Source organism: Brassica napus, chromosome C2 (assembly GCF_020379485.1).
Source record: "Brassica napus cultivar Da-Ae chromosome C2, Da-Ae, whole genome shotgun sequence".
In the NCBI taxonomy this organism is placed as follows: Eukaryota; Viridiplantae; Streptophyta; class Magnoliopsida; order Brassicales; family Brassicaceae; genus Brassica; species Brassica napus.
In genome coordinates this window covers 14,334,182-14,352,784 of record NC_063445.1, presented here as the reverse complement: position 1 = coordinate 14,352,784, position 18,603 = coordinate 14,334,182, and the positions used below count along the sequence as shown (strand labels likewise).

Here is an 18,603-nt window from a genome sequence, read left to right as displayed (position 1 = left end):
TTATCTTAAACCAAATTGAAACCCTTTTCATCTCGTTAAGTGCAACACTACCTTTTAATTTATACATTCCCTTGTATTTTCATCACCAAAAAGAAAACTTGCCGTCATCCTACAAACCACCATGATCTCCTGCATCTTCTTATTCCTCCGAGTCCGCTCTCTCATGCGTACCAATCTTTATTTCATATGTGTTTTTCTTCTCCTTATGATATTCTTGTTATACTCTCTCTCACCCCCCCCCCCCCTCCCCCTCCCCCATTTTCTCAGATATGTGCGGTTGATGTTGGAGAAAACACGACGCAACACCTCGCCTCCATCACAGCTAGTTGATAGATTGGTGAGAGTATAGAATTGGAAGAAATATTATTGGCTCTCATGGTGAATAGATTACAATATGCATATAGATGAGTAGATAACTAAACATAATTCCTAAACTAATATGGAATATTAAAGATAAGTTCTCTATTCTAATATATTGATGTATATCTTGATCTTGGGTTTGGGTCGATCTTCCGGATCTCTCAAATACCATCCCGCAAGCTCATACGTGGTACCACGTGTGAGATTGAATATATCTTCAAAGTATGGTAGCGCGGCTTGTTAAAGCAGCATTAGAAGTGGTTATCTGAAAAAAAAGCAACAGCGATTTATAGTAGTAAAGTAGTGCTGAAGAGACGGTCTTGTTGTTGTGAATGAAACAAAGGCGGTTTTAAAGAAGCAACGGCTTGATGAAGCTCGATTGATTGAGTATAAGTAGAATTTGAACGTTGCTTGATTACTATATAGCTGGCCACCCATTAATTCTATTTTGTAATATTTTCTTAACTAGAGCAAGGAGTTTACATTTTGATCCACTGATATCCTTTTATATGTTTAGATAAATTTTCATACCTCTTTCACTTTGAATACCCAAAATAATTTTGATTGAGTCTTTCATTGTTCATGAAATTCGCTTGCCAAAGAAAATAATTTATACATTGACCATATGCTTTATTTTTCTTTGTTCCATAGAAGTCTTTATTCCCACATGTAAATATTAATATGATACCCACGTCTAAGGCTGGGCAAATAAACCGAACCCGAAATCCCGAACCAAACCCGATCCGATAAAAATGAATCCGAACCGATCCGAACCCGGCATAAATACCGAATGGATCTTGTTTTATGGTATTTCAGGTTATGGGTATTATCCGAACCGAACCCGAACCTAACTGGATACCCGATAGAACCCGAAACATACAAAATTTCCAAAAAAAACTCGTACCAAAACATGATCTCAATTCCTAATATGTATTCAAAATATATTGAACATCTAAAATAATTATCTATTATATGAAAATTGATGGTTGAAGGTGGCAGTTGAAGGTTGAACTTTTAGATTTAGATTTTGTTTTCATTGAATAATGTTTTCATTTCATGAGAACTTGGTTTTCGTTTTATGCTTTCATTTATTTGGTTTTCTTTCGATCAATAACTATGTTTACCTTTCACTTGATTTTGAATGATCACATTTGATGTTCATTTCTTTTTTTCGAACCGATTTTATTTATGTTTTGGTTACAAAATAGGTATAAATCAAGTATTTTAAAACCGAAGAACCGATTTTACTTACTTTTTGGTTACAAAGTAGATATAAATCAGGTACATTTAAACCGAAGAACCGATTGGGACCCGAACCCGAAAGTACATCGGGTTGTACCGGTTCTTTGAAGATTTACTAACCCCGACCCGAACCCGATAGAACCCGAACCGGTCCCGAACCAAATTTTCATATAATCCGAATGGGGCTGATTTTGATAAACCCGAAAAATCGAAACCTGATTGGATTAAACCGAAATCCGATTGGGACCCCGAATGCCCATGCCTACCCACGTCTAAATATTGATATGATATTTACTTATTCAAATCTTATATATATAAAGGAGACTTGTGCTATGCACACAGCCCTCCACGTCATCAGGTAGATAGGAGCATTTCTCGCCACCTGTCCCATAAAGTCGAAACAGGCCGTTTCATTTAAACGCGTATTGTTATGGGCTTTTTCGCATAATGCGTGTTGGGCTATGAATTTTGCCCATGTATCCGGCCTGGGAAGATGGTCTTCTCCTTCTAACCCTAATTTCACAATCGAGGATTTGCAGGGTCTTTCCCTTCATGCGGCGGCTTCCTTTCCCTGGCTATTACGGTGGCTATTATCCTCAAGCGTATCAGTATTACCCCAGATATGGTTATGACATGATGAACTATGCTTCTGGAAAGACCACCAACACCACTCTTCAGTATCCCTACCTGGTAAATATCGGATCATGGCTCTCCATAATAACTTTTTTTTTTAAATTGAGTTCATGATTTGGATTTTTTTTTTATCTTATGGCATCAGGGACGATCTGACAGTAGCATGTACTGTTTGTGATCAAATCGTATAGCGAAAGATTCAAAGGAATACAACAAGAAAGATTTTTTCTCTTATACCTACACCAACACGAAGCTCTTTGTGATCAAATCGTATAGCGAAGATGATATTCACAAAGCATCAAATATAACGTGTGGTCCAGTACCTCTAATGGCAACAAGAAGCTTAACGCTGCGTATAACGAAGCAGCTGGAGACAAGTCCTCCTGCCCTGTTTTTCTCATCTTCTCTGTAAGTGAAATATGGCAAAAGTTTGGTTGTTTTGATTTGGTTCCGATTTGAATATAAATGAAATGATTTTTTTTTTGTAACAGGTAAACACAAGTGGGCAGTTTGTTGGTTTAGCGGAGATGGTATGACCAGTTGATTAGAACCAGATGGCGGAGTGCTGGCAGCAGGACAAGTGGGTTGGTTGCTTCCCTGTTAAGTGTCACATCGTTAAAGATATCCGAATAGTTCCTTGAGGCATATTACGCTTGAGAATAATGAGAACAAGCCTGTTACTAATAGCCGTGATACACAGGAGGTCAAAGAGTCTTCTGGTTTCCTTTCTTAGTTTCTCCATGTCATGTGAAAAAAAATTAAATTTTAGTTTCTGTGGATTTTGAAATGGGCAGGTAAAGATAGAGCAATGAGTCAAAGTAATCAAAATTTTTAAGGAATATGTGAGCAAGACATGCATACAAGACATGCATACTCAATGATTTTGTCTTCTATGAGAATTGTGAAAATATAATCAAAGACGGGAAAAAGAAACACCAGCTGTATAAAAGACAGGTAAAAACAACAAAACTCATAGTGTGGTGCTCTTATCTAGATAAATATCTGATGGAGATTGTTTATCTTTCAGCAATCTTTTACTGCCAGTGACAAAAAGGCAACACCAAAAGACAAATCTAAAAAAACCAGTGTGATAGCAGAAGTGGCTGAAGAGATATCACAAAACGGTGTTGCAGAAGTTGCGAGCACATGCTGAGTGCAGCAGCAAGCTGCTTACTTTACTTTGGATGGTTTTTTTGTCCGTTTTCTCCACCAAATTTGCTCACTCTTTTCTTAGGAGATTGGTTTTCTTTTGGTAGTTGGTTTTTGAAGTTGTAGAAGATATATGAGTAAAAATGATTTCGAAGGCTATATATATATTTCTTTTTCTTAAAAGTTCAATGCAAAAATATATTTTCTGTATGTTTTTGTAACTTCATTCACAAAATTTCAATCAGAAAATAAAGGGCATTGTAATTGAGAAAAGAAAGAAAACAAATCAACCTTTGTGAGCTATTTGAACAAATAAATGTTGGAAACCAACTCTTGGTTGTCTCTCCGCCACTGGTGTATCCCATGAGCTTCCTTATAGTCTTCAGAAGCAGTCCGGTTTACAATCAGCTTAGCAGATGGGATGATGTGAACAGGCTCTTGCACATCCACTGTAAAATGCTTCAAAACAGTCAAAGAAATATGATATTATACATCAATTCGCTGAAACAAAATACGTTAAAGGTTCACATAGTGCTTGACAGACAAGTTATTTATCAAACCACTAGAGCATAAGAGACCAAAAAACTAACAACATAGTTTTCCACTACAAAAAGGGTCACCCACAATTGGCAAAGCCAAATTAATGACACTTTAAAAAACTTAAAAAACAACACTGTTAACGGGACTATGAAATACAGCCGATCAATACCCAAACTTAACCCAATACTTATAACCGAAACACTACCAATCCCACACATTTTATAAACAGCAGCAGGTTCATGGCTTTAGACTCCGGTATTAACCTTACCATATCGTAATTAACTTTTTTTTTTGTTATCCTAGAGAGACCATCTATTAAGTTATATTTGGCAGACTACGTACGATCTTGGTGGATCTATCTTTTGTATCATTTACAAATAAATGATAGAAGTTTGTATCATTTAATTTTGTGATACAATTTACATTTTTTTTTTGTAAGATCGATTTGTTTTTTCTCTTTTTTTTTTGTTTTCATTTGGTTGTTAATGTGAGCTTTGTAGTTTTTTGGTGGGGGTAGTGTTCTCTATCGAAATCTTATTTACATGTTTGTGGAACTTTCCTGAAATTTGACATATTTTGTTTACTATTAAGACTAGAGAGAGTTACATTGAGAGACACATTGTGACTTTTGTTTTCCTTAATAGACACATTCTCTAGTTGGCACACATTCTTTGGCCAACTGTAATTTTTCGGACAAAAATAACCCTCCTTTTGTCTAAAGAGAAGTGTGTTGCTTTTAAAGAATCAAACTTAAAATTCTTAAGTTTCCGTTCAGTTGCAATAAATGACAAAGGGGTTAAGTCAAAAAGTAGGTGTATGGGATAAAGTTAATTGTTTTTAGTCGTTGGATCTGTTTAAAAGCTAAAAGATCTAACGGCAGCGAATATGTCAGTGCTACGAGGGTGTTTGGTAGATGGTGCGAGAGAAGGTAAGCAGATTTCGCTATAACTCTATAACGTTACAAACTTCGTATTCTTTTATACAACTTTCTGTGGATACAATTTATATGGACATGAAAATGTTACAAAATTTTATGTGGGCAAATTCTGTGTACACAATTTGGTGGGCAAGGCTGTTACTTTGACTTGGATGGGATTGGCGTGGATGCATGTGAAGCCGTTGTGTGCGTATTGAATCAGTGGTTAGGTTTGTAGTGGACACGCAGCTGTGGACATGAGATGAAGGTAGGCATGAATATGTAATATGTTAGTTAAATACCAAAAGAGCCACACATACTCAGTTCGTGGAATTAAAGTACATGAATAGACATAAGCCTAACGGCACATTAAGAGCAAAACAAAAGGTGTCCATTAGGTGTATCATGTGTGGCGACATGAGGCGGGTTGCTAAGGTTGTTGTGGTTTGGGTGAGTTGTGGTCGGGTAAGTCATGGTTAGGCGTCAGCTGTTTGGCAGCTTTATGGTCAGAGGGACGGGCGATGTGTGGTCAGGAGTGGAGTGGTTGCGAAGTGTGTGTTCGGGCGATGTGTGGACGGGGATTGTGTGGTTGTGCGACGAGCAGTGGTCAGACAAGTTGTGAAGTGGTGAGGAATCAAGGATAGGTGGCAAGTGAATGTCGGAGTTGAAGAATAAAGGATAAAACTTTTCTACAGATTTAAACAGAAGAACATAGAGTTGAGGTTTATATCGAGAACTCAGACAAAACTAAACCACCACTTCCTCCTCCTCATGTCCTCCACCTCTGTATCCAAATCCACCACCATAGCATCCACCATCACAGCATCCACAACCACCTCCTCCTCTTCACGTCTTCTACTTCCGTATCTACATCTGCCACCACGGCATCTACCATCGCGGCATCCACCACCACAATCAGACAAGAAACTAACTTTTCATATATGAATCTATTAGATATATCTATGAAATTAGGAACAGAGAAACACGATTGAGAATGGATTGGAGTTTATGGATTCATGGTGTGACTCACCAATGGTCGAGGATGAAGAGCTGGAGAGGCTAATCCGGCGGAGCAGTCTCAGATCGAGTGAAAGCTAGAGGTGGAGACATAGTACGAAACGTAAATCACCTTCCATGAAGAAACGTAAATCACCTTCCATGAAGAAACAACGGCGGCGGAGACATAGTACGAAACGTAAATCACCTTCCATGGCGGGTTTTTCTCAATCGACGGTGGTTGGCCTTGGTTGATGACGAAATCGACTATCGCCGGAGAGGATCTGATTTTTAGAAAGTTGATTAGGGTTTCTGAAGTTTGAGTTTTTAGATCTACAAGAAGTCGAGAGAAAGATAAACTTTGTCTCTTGGAATCTACAAAATGAGAGTGAAAAATCTATTATTTGTTTTATTGTTACTAGTTAGGAAAACCAAGAACCAGTTATTCTGCTTAGAGAATTCATGAAACCCATTTTCACTAAGAGTTGAGGGTTAAGCTAGACATTGCACTAAGAGAAAGTGTCCACTATAACTAAAGTGGCTTAAAGTGTAATTCATAAGATGAATTGTGTCTGTGGGCGTAAATCTTTCTTAAGACTATAGAATGAATTGTAAATTTATTTAAGAAAAAAAATAATCGAATCCGGCGCTACGCGCCGGAATACCACTGGTATCAAATAATTTTCCTCCCACATTTTAATATCCAAAACGCATTTGACCAAGTTCACAACGCATTTGACGACGTCTCAAGAATTTTTCTGACGGGCAATCGCGTGAGACCTGAAAGTTTATAAATAGCGATTTCTTCTCCCTGATTCGACCAATGACTTCCCCAGATAGGAAAGGTAAGGCGACGACAGAGCAATCCTCCCCACTTCCTTCGCTTCCAGATGATTTGCTGTTGACCTGCTTCGCACGCGTCTCCACATTGCACTACCCAACACTCACCCTCGTCTCCAAAAGATTTCAATCACTCATCGCCTCACCGGAGCTATACAGGATCCGATCCACATTAGGCCGCACCCAGAGTTGTCTCTATGTGTGCTTTGGGTCCGATCATGACCGTAACCCTCGCTGGTTCACTCTCTGCCTGAAACCTGACCGAAACGTGACTAACGGGTCAAGTGGGAATGTTTTGGTTCCTACCTCAGTTCCCCATTCTGCTCCAGCGCACTGGTCTGGTCTTATTGGAGGACCTTCCAATGATATCTACAACATTGGCGGCCCCCTTGAGGATGCTCCATCCTCAAGCGAGCCGGGAAACATGTGGGTGGACCCAATGGTCGATGTCCTTGATAGAAAGATATACGTAACAAGAGGCTGCAATCCAAACACTCGAACTTGGGACCCTGAGTTCTCGACCCCTCCGGTCTCGACCCCTCCCGCTTTTGTAAGCTTAGTGGTTAGAAAAAAAGTTTACATGTTTGGATCCTCTGGTGATTCGGCTTACAAACCCAAAGACGGTCAATGGGAAAGGTTTTGGGGTTGGAAACCGAGTTTGGGATGGTTTTCTTGTTGCGTGGTTGAAAAGGTACTGTACCGTTATCGTTCTGGAGAGTTCAAATGGTATGACACCAAGGCAGGGCACTGGAGGAAGTTAAAGGGTTTGAAAGGACTGCCTAAGTTTGTCAGCTATGGTTTTCAGTTGGTTGATTATGGTGGAAAGTTGGCGGTTGTGTGGGCCGAGCTTGTGCCTAACGGTGGCGATAAGAAAAAGGTTGTTTGGTGTGCGGTAATTACTCTTGAGAGGCCTAACAGTGGCGATGAGATTTGGGGGGAGATCGAGTGGTGTGACGTGGTGTGTACAGTCCCCAAGTCGTATCAATTGGAGTATGCTCTTGATGCTACTCTCTGATCAATCACATATCATAACAGGTGACTCTTCTATTTTTTATTATTTACTAATTGTGGATTCTCCTGCAATTAATTCATTTAACTTGTATCTTTCATAAAAAAGAAGAACCAAAACAAGATATTCATTTGATTCAAGAGTGTTTTCGCTTGAACTGTACAACCAGAGCCGGTCCTAGTTATTATTGGGCTAGAATCAAATCTGAAAAACATGGCCTATTTATATTCACTTTCTATAAAAAGTGAATTTTTTTTTTTAAAATTGATATATGATGAGTGGAACTCTCCACCTCCTCTGCATTAATACTCTGCTTTACCGCTTGAGCTATTGAAGAATATATGTATTTATGTGGCCGATATAATTGATAATTTAGTAGAGGCCGGAAGAGCTTCTTCCACTTCTGTCCAGGGCCGCCTCTGTGTACAACAAATAATTGTCTCTCTGTTTCTTTGTGATTCAATGAAAATGTGTCGTAATATTTGGAGTCTAGATTGCTTCTTCTTCTTCTTCTTCTTCTTACCATGTCTCCATAAAATGCAAATGGTTTATATTCTTGTTTTTTTTTGGGTTGCTCTAATAAGTAAATCTCTATTACTCAGAGATTAGGTGTAAACACATGAAGAGGTCATCTACGGTTTTGTTAGTTACTGACAGGAAGCAATGACTACATAAACATCATCAAGCGACCATTTTCTAAGCTTTGATTTATCTGAAGGATTTATAATAGCTTGGTCCATACCCGCAAGGCGATAACCGATTATGATTTCTTGTCTTTGACGAACCCTTCTCATTATATCATAGAAGCAAACCTCTTCTTGGTCATATATGTAGAATTCTGCAGGTCTTATGCACAATTCGTTACCCTGCAGCAAAAATAACAATACTCATCAGAGAAAATTGATATCATTTGGCAAAGCACGTTACATTCTTATGTACCTTCTCAGCGAAAAGCTCTTCTAAAACACGGTTTATTTGTTTATCTTCTGCGACCATCGCAAGAGCCATACTAACTAGCTCGTTGGATAGTACGTAATCACTTATTCTGGAGACAGAGACAAGGTTCTTTGTTCTTGAGTCCAGAATTTCACTTATCACAATGGATTTATCTGAAGCTTGCTGCATTTTACGGATCCAACAGCTACTTGGGAACACGTTTGATTTTGAATCTTTGCAGGGAAGCCGTTTAGACTGTCGATTAACATAGGAAAATAGCAGCTCTCATTAGTAATATATTTGTTGGGACAGGCATACATAAAGATCTTCATATACTAAAAAAACTAACTGAAATGAAATGGTATATAAGAGCACGAAGCGATGTAAATGACAACCCCAAAACATGTTTGTTTTGTTTAGAAGTAGAGGTGTTCATTCCGATAAAACTGAATCAATTAAAACCGAACTGAAATAGAGAAAGTGGTTTGGGTTTGGTAATGCCGTATTAATGGAATGAATGTTATTTTTAAGAAAATGCAGTGTATGAATATGGTTCAAATATATTAATCAATCAAACCGAATAAACCGAATAAATGGACTAATTGAAATAGAATAGTACAATTATATGTAAATTATATAATATAACTGATATATATATACTTATTTTATTGATTTGACTTTGATATTTAAGACGTCAATTTGACTAATTTGTTATTTGTTTTAACTTAAAGTTTTTATTGACACATTTGTGCTACAATTTAGTTATTTAATAATATTATGATATACTAAGTTTTTTTTTTACTTTACTAAAATTATAATAATTTTTTTAAACTAATTATTTTGTACTAGTTAAATAAAACAAACATTATATTTAAAATTTAGAGTACTGAAAAAATCTTTTAATAAATTTGATTTTAATAATATAAATTAAAGATAAATATAGTTATGGTCTCTTTTGGTATAAAACCGAATAAACATATATAGATAGTATACAACCGAGTCACACCAAATTTAGTATAGTTTTAATATGATAGTTAATTTTTATAAATCAAAATACCGAAAAACAAAAAGCCAAACCGTTACTGACTGAAATCCCAATTGAAACAGCCCTATTAGAAGCCATAGGATATGTACCTGTATATCTCGAATAAGGAGAAGCGTGGCAAGAGATCGGGAGTCTGAATGAACAATAGAGTTTTCCAGTGACTGTTCTGCAAGAATTAAGATCTGCAATTTGATTTGGTAACATGGCATATGTATTCTCAAGCTACATCAACCAGATAAAGCAAAAAGAAACCAAACAACTCACCGAGTCAAAAGTTTCTAGAGGTAAACTCTCTAAATGACGCCTAATTACCGCATTTCCCTGCCTATGCACAAGTCTTATATTCACCAATTTGGATATATTCAATCCTGCATCTGTCAGCTTTTTCTCTCTTTCCTGATCTGGAACCTCATTAAACATCCACAACTCAGATCCAGGCGCAAGCAGAGCTTCTAGCACCTATAGGAATAGGAAAGTATATAATCCACAAAATAGTATATCTACAATCAACGTATTTAGTGCTGTAGTTCTTATTTTATATAACATGCACCTTGATCATATCATCAATGTCACGGCGCCAACCACAAAATAGTATTTTCTCTGGATATTTTGGAGGATTCTGCATTTTTGGAAAATGACACATCCGCACCTACAATGTGAACACATCTCTATGTACATGATGAACTGATATAACTATACTATGAAATCATGTTAGCTTGACAGGATACCTATTGTCAATGGCAAAGTAGATTCAGGATGTCCAACAATTGTATGCATATATTTACATAGGAGGAAGGAAGCAAACCTCAGGAAGTGAACCAGGAGCATAAGTGTCATCATCCTCGGCTATAACAAGTATTTCATCTCCTTCCTCCAGAACATAGTTATCACTCGGATTCAAAACTATCTTCCCATCCACTGCAACTTTCACTCCGCAGGGAATAGCATTTGGAAATGAAAGGAGGACATCTTCAAAACGGCGACCATCAAGCTGAGGCCACTTCTTTATGTAGAATTCGGCATTCTCAAAGCCCAATATATCCTCCCATATCTGACAACGGTAATATAAGAAGAGTTAAAGATGGAGTTGCCTCATCTAGTTTGCTTGAGAGACTAACCTGCGCAAGACCAGGTTGAAGAGCGCATTGTATCATTAAGCGTCCAATCACATCATGAGCTACAACTGTTTCAATGCGCTCCCCACCAACAAGCTTTACCAATGGCTCGTTGTCAAGATCACACATTTCAACCACAACATGCCCTTTCAAACCCTCCTTCACTCCCGTTAGACTGAGAACCACCCTTAACGCACGTGCATCGCTCTGTTTAAGTTATACTAAAGCGATTAATATTTCACAAAATTACCATAGTGATGGAGAGAGCAAGAAACAACCTGATCAGCGTTTTCATCAGATCCAAGCACAATGATAGCACGCGCATTTGAAACTGAAACCTGTCAAACATTTCACTGTCAGATGTTTCACCACCAAGAAAGACTTGTTGCAGTTTAAGCTTTAGAAACTTGACCTTCTTTAAATCAGCGAGTATAAGTGCACTACCACTTCTACATATAACTGATGTTCCCATCAAATCAAATTCGAATTTGGCAATATCAGTCTCCATCTCTTCCTTGTCTCTTTCCGCTAGCACCACCACCACACCTCCACCTATGCTTTTATTTGCTATTGCCAGCTGCTTCAAAAGGGAACCCTACACATAAATACATGATGATTTTCTCTGTTTCTAGGCTTATTTTATTTTATTTTATTGCCAACGTTACACAAAAAGCACAAATTACCAATTTGTCACTCCATCCAAGTATTAGTATATGATTGCTTTCAAGGACTTCGCTTTTCCCTTTCCTCAGAGAATCCACCATCTTCGAGATAGCATCTGAAATGAGTCCAAGCATTGTAGCGAATATCAGCATGCCTCCTGCGCTTATAGCCACTGAAACTATCCTCGGTCCGACGCCTATCCTATCAGCGTGGTTCCCCGAATCCGCCACAAAAGTCCACGAAAGCCAAAGGGCTTCATCGACCCCACAATCGCTGACTGCATACAAGGCTAAGCCACCGTATACTATAAGAACTACTGTTGCGAAGAGAAGGGCGAGTAGCTTAGCATATGGATATACTGAAAAACACACATCCAATGAATAAGCTATTCTTTTCTTCAAGGGAACCTCTTCTTCTTTCTTCTTCTTCTTGTTTGTTCGTTTCAGTAGATTCTTGACGTATGAGAGATCGTCAAGATACATGTACAACAAAATGGGTAAGGCTATAGTCATAATCACACTGTATAAAACAGCAGCTCTATTATTAACATCTTCCAGCTGTAGATTTTCGTTGTTGCTACTGCTTCTGCTACATCTTGTTAAAAGGATGGAGTTCTCTGCCTGTAACAAGAAGGCAGAAGTTGGGAGAACACCAATTTAAATAAATTAAAAAAAAAAAAAAAAACTCTCTCTCTCTCTTGTAAACTTAATACAGAAACAAAAGTCTGAGGTTTTTTTCAAACATAGTGTCCAGTTCCGACCAGAATAACAAGAAAAGGAAAGAAACATACCTCTAGTTTTGCAACTTTAGCTCTAAGAAACATCACGTAAAGAAAAGAAAATGAACAAATCAATTTGAGCTGCAACAAGGGTTAAAAAAACATTAGAAAACGCCAAACAATTCACTATGCAGGCTTTGCTTGAACAGAGAAAAAAAAAATAACATACCCAATGAGTAAGAGAAAAATGAGTCCACAGCTTAGTGATCCTTTGACTCGGTGATTGAGTCGCCAAAACTTGACTCGGCGCCGATTCAGAGTTTAGCACCGCCACCGCGGAGTTAGTGGTATCACTGTCGCAGCTGCCACCGTCACCGTCCCGTCGAAGATCAGAGGCGGAGTCGTATCTGTAAGTCGGAATGAGAGGAGTTGTAAATCTTCGGTATGATCCCGTCGGCAACGTTTTGGATCTCCGGAACAGAGACGACTTCTCCGAGCTTCTAGAGCTATGATTCGGCATCGCTTGAGATATAGAAACTAAGAAAAGTGATCACTGACAATGAATCAAGGTCGCCATGGAAGAGATCTGGAGAGAGCTTCTTCAGTGTAATTTTCTTTTGTCTTTCCACTATTTGTCAACAGTTTTTTTAAATAAATTAATGAAAAAAGCTAAATGGAGGGAGAAGGCCTTTGATACCCAATGTAGAATAAAAATCTTCGGTTTTTTAACTTACTATAATAACATTTGTTTTACTCTATAAACAACAACCAGTTTCATTCTATCAAAATAAATTTATTCCTACAATAGTCAAAGGCGAATTGATCTATATAGTCAATAATTTCCCATTTCAAGGAAATAATAGTATGAGGATTCGCAAGATGAACATTTGTAATATTCCAAAGATTGATCGACCCTAAGAAATTATACAATTTAGACTGATCAGTTTTTACAATGTTAGTTATAAGATTATTTAGAATATTATGCTAGCGCTTGACGAAGATTATACCCAACTTCATATCTGAAATTTAGTAGGCCTTTATGATGAGAGATAGTTTATAGATAAAATTTTGATAGCTCAAATCCAAATGGACGTCATAAGCGAATGATGATAAAAACAAACATGAGCAAAACATGATGGAGTGGGATTTCATTGAGGCAATAATGGAGAAGATGGGATTTTCACATATGTGGATCGATTATGAGATGTATTAAGTCTATTAAGTACCAGTGGCGGGATCTAGGAATTTTTTTTTTTTTCGGGGACATAAAATAAATAAACAGGAAGTAAATAGCATAGGAGGGGATGTGAACCATGGTCTATGGGGACAATCAAATGACTGAAACCATCTATACTATAGAAAGCTTGTAAATTTTTATGCAAATATATTTATTTCTAGATTTTTGTGGGGGCAGCTGCCTCCTCCTTGCACAAAGTAAGTTCGCCACTGTTAAGTATCATGTGCTTTTAAACGGCGACCCAAAAGGAATATTACGCCGAAGCGAGGATTAAGTCAAAGAGATCTTTTGTCTCATTTTATCTTTATCTAATGCATGGAAGCTCTAGTTAGCTTTCTAAATCATGTAGAAGTTCACGGTAAGATAATGGGGATGCAATATGCATACAGTAGTCCTCTAATGTCTTACCTAAGTTTTGCAGATGATAACTTTTTTTTGGTAAGGAGGAACCCCGTGAATGTGACGAAGTTATGATTTTTTTCCAAACTAATGAAAAAGCATCGGGACAATGAATAAATTTTGATAAATCATCTTTGCTTTTTGGCAAACGATTTCATGGGACAACAAAGGAGTCGATTAAAACTGTTTTGGGTATTCAAAGTGAGGGAGGTATGGGCAATTATCTTGGCATACTGAGGATATACGCGGATCAAACTGCGAGCTCGTTGCGTTCATGAAGGAAAGATTACCAAATAGAGTGAGTGGGTCATCAACATGATGGTTGTCTAAAGGTGGAAAGGAGGTCATGGTAAAATTGATTGCGTTGGCTTTACCCATTCATGTTATGTCCAGTTTTTGTTTTCTTTGAAGATTTACGATAAATTACCTAGTGTCCTTGCATGCTTCTGGTAGAGTTAAAACCCTCCAAAGAGAAAGATTAATTGGATGAAATGGGAGAATATGTGTCCCAGCAAATATCACTACAAAAATGGTTTTTCTTAAGAAAAACACTAGTATATGCTATAGATAGCTTTATTAAAACCGATATGTCTGCCCAAGTTATAATAGGTTTTCTCTATAGAATAGCAGTTAAATGCTATTGTCTTCGAATCATATGATATGCACTTATTATAGTTTACTAGGTGGAAATTATAATTAAAAATTAATAATTAAAAATTAAATCAAAATTTATTTATAATTGACAAAAAAAAATTTATGAATTAAAATCGGTTTACAAATAATTTTTGATTTATAAATTAAACCGGTTTACAGATAAACCTGGTTTAGAAACTAAATCTAAAAATTCACAAAAAAAAATTAACCCTAACTCCTCCGCCTCCACCGCCGCATAGCCGCCACCATCTCAGTCTTCGTCGAAGTCTGAGAAGCTGCTCCGTTGTTTCTTATTCAACTGCCTCTTCTCTCTGTCTCCGTCTGTTCATCTTTTTCATCTTGTCTCCTCTTTTTTGTACGGAGATGAAGAAATTGCTCTGTGCTATGAATCTGTCACCACCTCCGGTTTATCAAGCCCAGATTCGTGACGCCACCACCTCCGGTTCATCATGTTCGTCATACAACCGATTCATTGCTTATTGTTTGTCGTGTGAGGAGTTGAGTTTTCTTCGTAAAGAACTAGGTTCTCGGCTTTGATTTGTGAAAGTTTTCTCTCACTTTGCTCCAACAGTGTGGAGTGCTCGTTTATCGTGTTCTTCGAGACTTGAACTTCCGAGAGAAGTTCAGGATTGTCTGTAGAGGTGCTATTTTCCCGAGCTATGTGCAACTCGGTGACTTGACTTGACTTTACACGGTTTCGATCTTGGCCCGCAACTCAATTTTGGCCGGGGTGGCCGGAGACTGCTCATTATTCTCACTATCCGTCATCGTCACATAGTCTAGATTACCCCATTTCGGGTAAATTCATGTAGGTACGTTGATGGAACATAAACGTTGAGTAAACAGGGAAGAGGTCAAAAGTTTTGTATTATTGATCTTTAAAGCCTGACTACAATGTTTGGTATATGAACCCTAGTTCTAGCCGTCTAACTTTAGTATTTATGTATTGAATAGTCAAACCCTCTTTCTAGGGCATGGGTCCTCTTTGTATAGGTTGTTCATGGTTGGTAATTAGGTTAGAGACTTTCATATTCAAAAATATGAAAGAATTACCTTTCGTAGACATCTTCTATTTTACATAGAGGTAGAGATGGAGCCGGGTTTGAGCCAAAATTTCTCTAGGCAGAAATATGAAAGTCTACGTCCTGATTGGAAGTAGGAGCAATATCTTCCTAAATTATTTATTCCCAAAAGTTTCAATTGCCTTTTCTGATCCTGAAGAGACCGACACGCAAAAAACACCAATGGAAAAGCTGAAACCAAAGCTCTGAAAAGAGCCAGAGAGAGCATCTCTTTTATAGAAAAAAGGTATGGTGGTGACTGGTGAATAAGTCAACTCCTTAGTGAACGAGAATGATAGAAATAGACACATAGGCCGTATTCGTTTACATGTCGCGCGATCTGCGACCTGCGATATGCAACCTGCGACTGATCGCAGGTCGCAGGTTGTTGTTCGTTTTGCTGTCGCGTAACATGCGACCTGTGATTGGTCGCAAGTCGCAAGTCGCAGGTTGTTGTTCGTTTTGATGTCGAGCGACTGATCGCGCGACCAGTCGCGGGTTCCCATTTAAGTCGCCCGGAAAAACAGCGACTAAAAATTAAAAAAATTTTGATCGCGCGACTGGTCGCAGGTCGCAGATCGCATGTCGCGCGACACGTAAACGAACGTAATCTTAGTCGCAGGTTGCATATCGCGCGACACGTAAACAAACATGGCCATAGATAATCCCAGTGAACTTACCAGTAAATCCTTCATAAAATAGCAATATCAAACTGGTTGAATAAAAAATTATATGTAGCCTAAGAAATCACATAGTTCTTTTAAATTACAAAGCTACATAATTTGAAAGCATTTCCTACATTTTTCCTTGAATTGAATAACAGCACCATTAAATCATATAATTAGATTACAAAAGCTATCACTAAAAAAATAAGATACTTCACTAAAATATTTTCACTCATTGTCACTAAACATAGGTCAGTCCAATAAAAATAGTATTGTATATTATTATAGTAATAGTAAATTTAATTATTTACATGAATAATTATATTACCAAAATTACATGAATAATATATTACCAAAATTAATTCATGAATTATATCACTTATATAAAATTATAAACCAAATACTTTAGATCATATTAGTATTTCAACTTAATTATGTAAATTATTTCTCTTATAAATTTAGCTACAACTTTATTAGAAAAATGAAATCACATTGAAAAGAGGGGAAATTGCCAAAAAATGACTCAAAACTTGATTTTGAATACAAAAGTGTACCCCAAATTCAATCAAATGCAAAATTGACTCAAAAGGCTAGTGAAATTACAACAACCTCCTTATGACTAAACAAAAAATATGTATTGAATTTTACCATTATAACCCTCTGCACGAAAAGACTTCTTTGTAAGTCTTCTCGTTCAATAGATCTTAAAAATAATTTAAAATTTATATAAATATTATGATGGGGAAAAAAATTGAAATTATTTAATAATAAACATTTCTAAATGATGTAAATTTACTTTTACTAAAACAAAATTATTTTCAACATAGATGAGTGAAAGTAGTTTAACTCATGATATTCATTTGTTTAGGGTTTGGTAACATATGTTATAATATTGTTGGTATATTTAGAGTTAGATTTTGAAATCTTATCTTTTATTTTTTTTTTAAACAGTTTGATTTATGTGTTTAGTGACTATCTAATAACTTGATTTAAACACTTTCTAAGTATCTTAAAAGTTTAAGGAAGTGTGTTTTTGTTTAGTATTTGATTATATGGTCTGGAAGACTCGCAGAAAACTTCCCAAGAAGTTTTCTCACATATCTCACCTAAATTTTAGTAGAATTTAGGGTTCCCGCCTAAATGTTAGAAGAATTTAGGTTTCCCGCCTAAATTGAAGTCTTCCAGAAGTCTTCTATAATTCTTCTACGGGAAGTCTTCTCATGTATTAGATCTTAAAAGTAATTAATAAATTTTATAAAAAATATTTTGAAAGAGAAAAATCAAAATCATTTATTAATAAATATTCCTATGATGGAAATTTAGTTTTACTAAAATTAAATTATTTTTAACATAGATGAATGAATGTAGATTGAGTCATGATAGCCTTCGGTTTAGGATTTGGTAACATATGTTGTAGTATTGTTGGTATTTTTAGGGTTAGATTTTGAAATATTATCTTTTTAATTTTTTTTTAGTTTGACATATATGTGTTTAGTGACTATCTAATTACTTGATTTAAACATTTTTCTAAGTTTTTTTTTAAGTTTAGGGAAGTGTTTTTGCTTAGTTATTTGATTATAGGGTCTGGAAGACTCCGAGAAGACTTTGGTTTAGGGTTTAGTAACATATGTTATAGTATTGTTTGCATTTAGGGTTTGATTTTAGAATGTTAACTTTAAAAAAGAAAAAAAATTGACCTACATGTGTTTAGTTTAGTGTATATTAAACGCTTTACAAGTTATATTAAGTTTAATGAATTGTTTTTTTGATATTTAGTTAGTTATTTGATTAGGTTTATGGTTTGAAAAACTTCCAGAAGACTTCTTCTGACATATTGCCGCCTAAATTTTAGTAAAATTTAGGTTTCCCGTTTAAAGCGAAGTCTTCCAAAAGTCTTCTCATGTATTTGATTTTAGGGTCTAGAAGACTTCTCTCTTAGAAGACTTCCCAAGAAATCTTATGTATCGAAAATATTTAACCTATCTGGAATTTTTGTCTTCATATATAAAAAAAAATTACACATTCTCTTTCTTCCTTTCAAATGGCTGCAACAAAAATTTAATGTTTCTCACTCTAAAAATCTCCAACATATCTCTAATCTCTTTGAACATCAAAAGACCAAACTTTAAATCTATTTCTTATGTTTTCTCACTAATTTATCTTATTTTTGCAGATTTTTCATTACATGTTTCTCATCTTTCACTCCTTCAAAGGTAGATCTATAAATTTTGGATATGTATTATTGTGTGTTTTATATATTAGATTCTAAAATGCTATAGATTCAACTTAATGTAACTGTTTCGTTTATTATTTAAGCATAAAATTATATTTTTGAAGTTTTTCTCTGTTTTAAAGCCATTTGAATGTTTTTGAATTTGCATGTTTTTCAGACCTGAGACAGACTTTGAAAGACTTCTCAGAAGAC

The 18,603-nt window shown here is 36.3% G+C and overlaps 2 protein-coding genes across 4 annotated transcripts; one reads left to right on the top strand and one right to left on the bottom strand.

Annotated features, from left to right (window-relative positions):
• Positions 1-1,693: 1,693 nt before the first annotated feature.
• Positions 1,694-8,136, top strand: LOC106351466 (F-box/kelch-repeat protein At4g39550-like). Its single transcript, XM_048748207.1, has 5 exons — positions 1,694-2,292; positions 2,381-2,643; positions 2,727-2,938; positions 3,030-3,189; positions 3,263-8,136. Exon 5 carries the CDS (start codon positions 6,660-6,662, stop codon positions 7,689-7,691), a length of 1,032 nt encoding a protein of 343 aa, XP_048604164.1. The 5' UTR covers positions 1,694-2,292; positions 2,381-2,643; positions 2,727-2,938; positions 3,030-3,189; positions 3,263-6,659; the 3' UTR covers positions 7,692-8,136.
• A 120-nt stretch (positions 8,137-8,256) lies between these two features.
• LOC106347006 (probable ion channel POLLUX) lies at positions 8,257-12,841 on the bottom strand. Of its 3 annotated transcripts, none has more exons than XR_007319732.1 (12): positions 12,392-12,841; positions 12,235-12,303; positions 11,465-12,064; positions 11,194-11,376; positions 11,060-11,119; positions 10,785-10,988; positions 10,472-10,717; positions 10,217-10,315; positions 9,931-10,125; positions 9,756-9,832; positions 8,625-8,876; positions 8,257-8,551 (listed from the first exon to the last, which is right to left on the bottom strand). XR_007319732.1 is itself a non-coding variant. In XM_013786495.3 (12 exons), the coding sequence occupies exons 1-12, from the start codon at positions 12,680-12,682 to the stop codon at positions 8,333-8,335; spliced, it is 2,481 nt and encodes an 826-aa protein (XP_013641949.1). In that variant the 5' UTR covers positions 12,683-12,839; the 3' UTR covers positions 8,257-8,332. The 3 variants fall into 3 exon arrangements, 2 of the variants coding, with proteins under 2 accessions (XP_013641949.1, XP_013641948.1); XM_013786495.3 differs by having other exon boundaries at positions 9,756-9,848; positions 10,217-10,285; positions 12,392-12,839; XM_013786494.3 differs by having other exon boundaries at positions 9,756-9,848; positions 12,392-12,838.
• Positions 12,842-18,603: the final 5,762 nt, after the last annotated feature.